We start from the raw sequence: 4,830 nt of genomic DNA on the forward strand, positions 1-4,830 counted from the left end.
GGGAGGGGAGAGCATGGCTCCCTGGCCCCAATGTAACTCCCAACTCACGAGTGCAAGTCAGAGCAATTTACATACCATTATTGGTTTGATCAGCCCCACTGAACAGTCCACAACAAAAATTAAGAACCCAGTGATGGTCTTCATGAAACCTACAAATATTATTGGGGAAGAGTGCGTAGGAGAAATGCTCTGTCCTCTTCTCGACTCTACTTATGTGCAAGCCTCCTACACTAAGTTCACCCCTTTGATTTCAATTTTGACTTGTCGAAACTCGTAACCGATTGACACTCTTATCTTATGTGAGCCTGACCATCTTTACCAAATCCGGAACTACTCTAACCCACATTCCAAAACAACTTCCTTAAAATATATATATTCATTTATTAACAAAAGATTAAGAAATAAATAAAAGGATGGAGAGGATAACCCACACGTAAAAGTAAACCCATTTCCATGTCCTTCAATATTTTCAGTTGCGTGGCTTCTTTGAGAAGCCAATCTCATCTCATCTTGTATACATCACATGTATAATCCACACCTTCATAAGTTAATATAATCCGTCAATTCCTCCACCAAGTGAGGAAGAGATAGCCATAAGATAACCATCTCATAAGATAACCATATCAATTAATTCAACGGTGGATACTGATTGTTGACTCCATTATACGAAATTGAATGCGTCTCTGTCTTTTCTTTCTTGTTTCATTCTTATACACGTATGTAGAAATTAGAATGTAGGTAGAGAAGGTGGGGAGGTTTCTTGTAATAGAGGAGAAGTCTACGTGAAGAAATAAAAATAGATTTATTTGGTACTGTTCTTGTAACAAAAAATTTCTATTTTAAAGATCTATATACGTGTGTGAATTGCTTTAAAGACACTCTAGGGTGACGTTGGACCTGAAAATTTCTCAGCTGAAACGTCTCTAAATCTGACGAATCAGGTTGCCTCATCTCCACTCAAACACCTTTTAATATTATTTTTTTATTTTTTTTTCTCTTTAATGGCGGTTTGGATTTTTACAGACCGGATCAGAAACTCTTTTGAACAGTTAAAAAGGAACTAAAATTCTCCAAAAATATATCAGCATCACAAGACTTGAGTTCCAAGTAACTCATTTTTTTATATTTCTAGAAAACTCACTCTTTCTCTTCTTCTTCTTCGTCTCATGTTCTCATCCGTTGCTCATACTCTTAGACAGGTTTGATTTAGAAGAAAGAGAAAGAAAAGAAGAAAAAAAGTTGCAGAAAGAGATCAATACCTTCCCTAACCACCAGTAAGAACTGGGTTCTGAGGGAGAGAGAGAGAGAGAGAGAAAGAAGACGTCTTTCCAGCTTCTGTGCTTTTACTGTTCTCTTTCTCTCTTTGTCTCTCTTTGTCTATCATAAACACATGAGATATTGCTTATTTTGGAGAAGTGGAAGAGAGGGGAGAAGGGGAGGAAGATTTACTGTGGGATGGGAATAAGAGGAAGAGGAAGAAGGATATGGCATGGTGCAATGACTGCAACGATGACAGAGCTGTTGTTGAGCGGCAGAGCACTTCGCCGTCAACCACCACTACCGCCGCCGCTCTCATCTCTCATGACAAACATGTTAAAACCCATTTCACCATCTGTCCTTCGTGTGGTCACCGGATCTCATCTCATGAACAGGTAGGGGTCTCTTTGTTTTCTTAATTTGAAATAGAAATAGTTAGGTTTGGATGAATTTTAATAATATATTTTTATTGAATTTAGGCGGGAATTCATGAATTGCCGGGTTTACCGGCCGGAGTGAAGTTTGATCCAACGGATCAGGAGTTGCTGGAGCATTTGGAGGGGAAGGTGAGATCAGATATTGGGAAACGTCACCCCCTCATTGATGAATTCATCCCAACCCTAGATGGGGAGAATGGGATATGTTATACTCATCCGGAGAAGTTACCAGGTGATCAAGATCTTCATGCACATTACCTCTTAAATCTTTAATTATGGCTCGTATAATTGTAAGTGATTACACCATAATCACCTAATTCCCTATGACAACAGTGGATTGTGAAATGGGATTCCCTGAATTATGTTGCTCAAAATGTAACTTCCAACTTCCAACTCCCAACTCTTGTCCTTTTTACTGGCATAGATGGAAGAGCCCTAGCTGTATGAGTATTGAGAGGATTTTAGCACTGTTACTATGTTTTTAGAGTGCTAAATTTCTTAAATATCTCTTCTAAAATTATTTCACTTTAACTCAACTCAACTCGCACAATTTTGGCTTTGAGAAACATTTTCAGTAACTATTAATTTTTTTTATAAATTTCAATTTAAGTTGCAAAAATCATTGGAAATAAAACAGTTTTATCAAATGGTTTTTTTATTGAATTTTTTCTTCTCAAAGAAAGAAACACCAAAAACTGTTTTGGGGTCCTTGGCCTGTTTTTTTTTATCTCTTTTCTTTTTTTTCTTCTTTTCCGGGTACAAGCTAGGGAGCTCTCTATATATATAGGGGATGAGAATGTTACATATTGCCTTTGTCAAGATTGGAAACCACAACCACTGCATTAAGAGGTGTTAGTCTGACCAAGCAACCCCGTTAGCAGGGTACTTAATTTTTCAGGTACTCTTGCATATGAGGGTTGACCGATCTCTTGTATTCCATTTGCTTGAATAGCTGTATATAAATGGGAGACATGATTCATTAACTTTATGTGTGACTGTGGGCATTCAGGAGTAAGCAAAGACGGCCTAATTAGGCATTTCTTCCATCGACCTTCAAAAGCATACACAACAGGGACTCGGAAGCGAAGGAAAGTGCACACAGATGCTGATGGTGGAGAGACTCGCTGGCACAAAACTGGTAAGACTAGACCAGTTTTTGAAGGAGGGAGGGTGTTGGGGTACAAGAAGATACTAGTTCTCTACACTAACTATGGGAAGCAAAGAAAGCCTGAGAAGACAAGCTGGGTGATGCACCAATATCACCTTGGGAATAGTGAGGAAGAGAAAGACGGAGAATTAGTAGTTTCTAAGGTCTTCTATCAAACACAACCTCGGCAATGTGCTTCAGTTGCCAAAGATTCACTTTCAGTTGACAATTCAAATAATTTAGGGGACACCTCAGCCCTAGTTGATTACTATAACCCCTCTCTAATCTCCTTTGATCAAGGAAGCAATGCTAGAACAAACCCTTCTCAGCTCATACCAAATTTCGTGGTCCACACTGATGGCTCTTCATTTCTCCATTGAAGCATCTCTGAAGCAATGCTAGAACAAACCTTTCTCAGCTCATACCAAATTTCGTGGTCCACACTGATGGCTCTTCATTTATCCGTTGAAGTATCTCTGGAAGCAATGCTAGAACAAACCCTTCTCAGCTCATACCAAATTTCGTGGTCCACACTGATGGGTCTTCATTTCTCCATAGAAGCATCTCTCTCTCTCTCTCTCTCTCTCTCTCTCTCTCTCTCTCTCTCTCTCTCTCTCTCTCTCTCTCTCTCTCTCTCTCTCTCTCTCTCTCTCTCTCTCTCTCTCTCTCTCTCTCTCTCTCTCTCTCTCTCTCTCTCTCTCATAGTTCTAACCAGCATTGCAGAAGAGTCCTGAAGGGTAACAACTGAAGTGAGGTGGCTGTTTGTTGTTGTGTAGTATTGAGAATAAGTTATTTCCATTTATAATTTCAGCAGGAGGGGGGGAGGGGATGGAATAAACCAAGGTGGATTCTTTAGGAGTAGAAAGCAAATGAAGATTCTACTTTAACATTTTTTTTTTCTTCCTTTTTAAGTAGTTATAGTAATTAAGTATTCTATTAGGACTAGTGGGATTTAGTTACCTCAGACAATACTTGGGTCATGGCCCTTTCTTTGTTTGGTAGAGAAATATATGACTGCATAACTGTACAAAAATGATTCTTACTATCACTACTTTGTTTTTTTTTTTTTTTTGGTCAAATACTATCACTACTTTGTTCTTTGAAAATTTTATTATGTAATAAATTTAGTTCTCTTTGGTTGAACTATTCAAGCAAACGTTGTTATTTGCCTACATGGAGTTGTCCTTGCTCATTTCTGAAAAAAATTCAAATGCCTCCCATGCTGTCCCAATTACTGGATTATGGTCCTTGGGTTCTGTTGGCATGTTCAGTTCACAGAATCATAGTTAGGTTGGAATTCAAAATTTTAGTTGAGGCTCTGATGGTTTGCTGAATAATTTATTCTGGGAATTTTTGCATTGAATAGAACTAGAAGATTGTTTCTAGCTGTAAAAAGATACCAACGTATAAATTAAGCTTACGATGTAGAGAGATTCCTTTGCTTGCTTTTTGTTTTCTATAATTATAAACATGGTCGACCAACTTCAGATCCATTTGTCAACTTTTGGTGCTAGAGGAACAATGTAGCTTAGAGGACACTCCAAATCACACTGCTTTGGCAAATGGATATTCAAATAAGAGGTGGTTTATTGTTCCAGTTGTTTTGCCACTTCTGCGGCAGGAAAGGTCTGTGAGAATTTTCTTTACCTGACTACATTTTTGGGATAGCTTTATATATACATATACCTTCGTGACTTCACTAATAGACAGTGGTCATTACCAACTGTGAACCCTTGATGGTAAAAAAGAGTGGAGTTATGGAGGTGCATGGGAATGGATCAAACCCTTCTCCATGGACCATAATGAGTTAGAGATGTAAAACAATTGTAATTAGGATGAGGAGGTGTGAAGGGGAAGGGAATTAGATGGAGAATGTTGCTAACCTGAGCATGGATTCTTTTCCCATAGAAAATAATAGTATTTCCTTCCATGACTGGAACTGGTTTTTATTCCAAGAATTTTCTGTCCATAATTAGCCGATAACCTTCC

The 4,830-nt window shown here is 38.3% G+C and overlaps 1 protein-coding gene across 1 annotated transcript; it reads left to right on the forward strand.

Moving 5' to 3' along the window:
- The first annotated feature begins 1,141 nt into the window (after positions 1-1,141).
- On the forward strand, positions 1,142-4,041 carry LOC149029223 (NAC domain-containing protein 73-like). Its single transcript, XM_089141175.1, has 3 exons — positions 1,142-1,652; positions 1,737-1,926; positions 2,704-4,041. The coding sequence occupies exons 1-3, from the start codon at positions 1,485-1,487 to the stop codon at positions 3,219-3,221; spliced, it is 876 nt and encodes a 291-aa protein (XP_088997301.1). The 5' UTR covers positions 1,142-1,484; the 3' UTR covers positions 3,222-4,041.
- Positions 4,042-4,830: the final 789 nt, after the last annotated feature.

This window comes from Hakea prostrata, chromosome 1 (genome assembly GCF_041222555.1).
Source record: "Hakea prostrata isolate BN-2017 chromosome 1, UWA_Hpros_2, whole genome shotgun sequence".
Taxonomy (NCBI): domain Eukaryota; kingdom Viridiplantae; phylum Streptophyta; class Magnoliopsida; order Proteales; family Proteaceae; genus Hakea; species Hakea prostrata.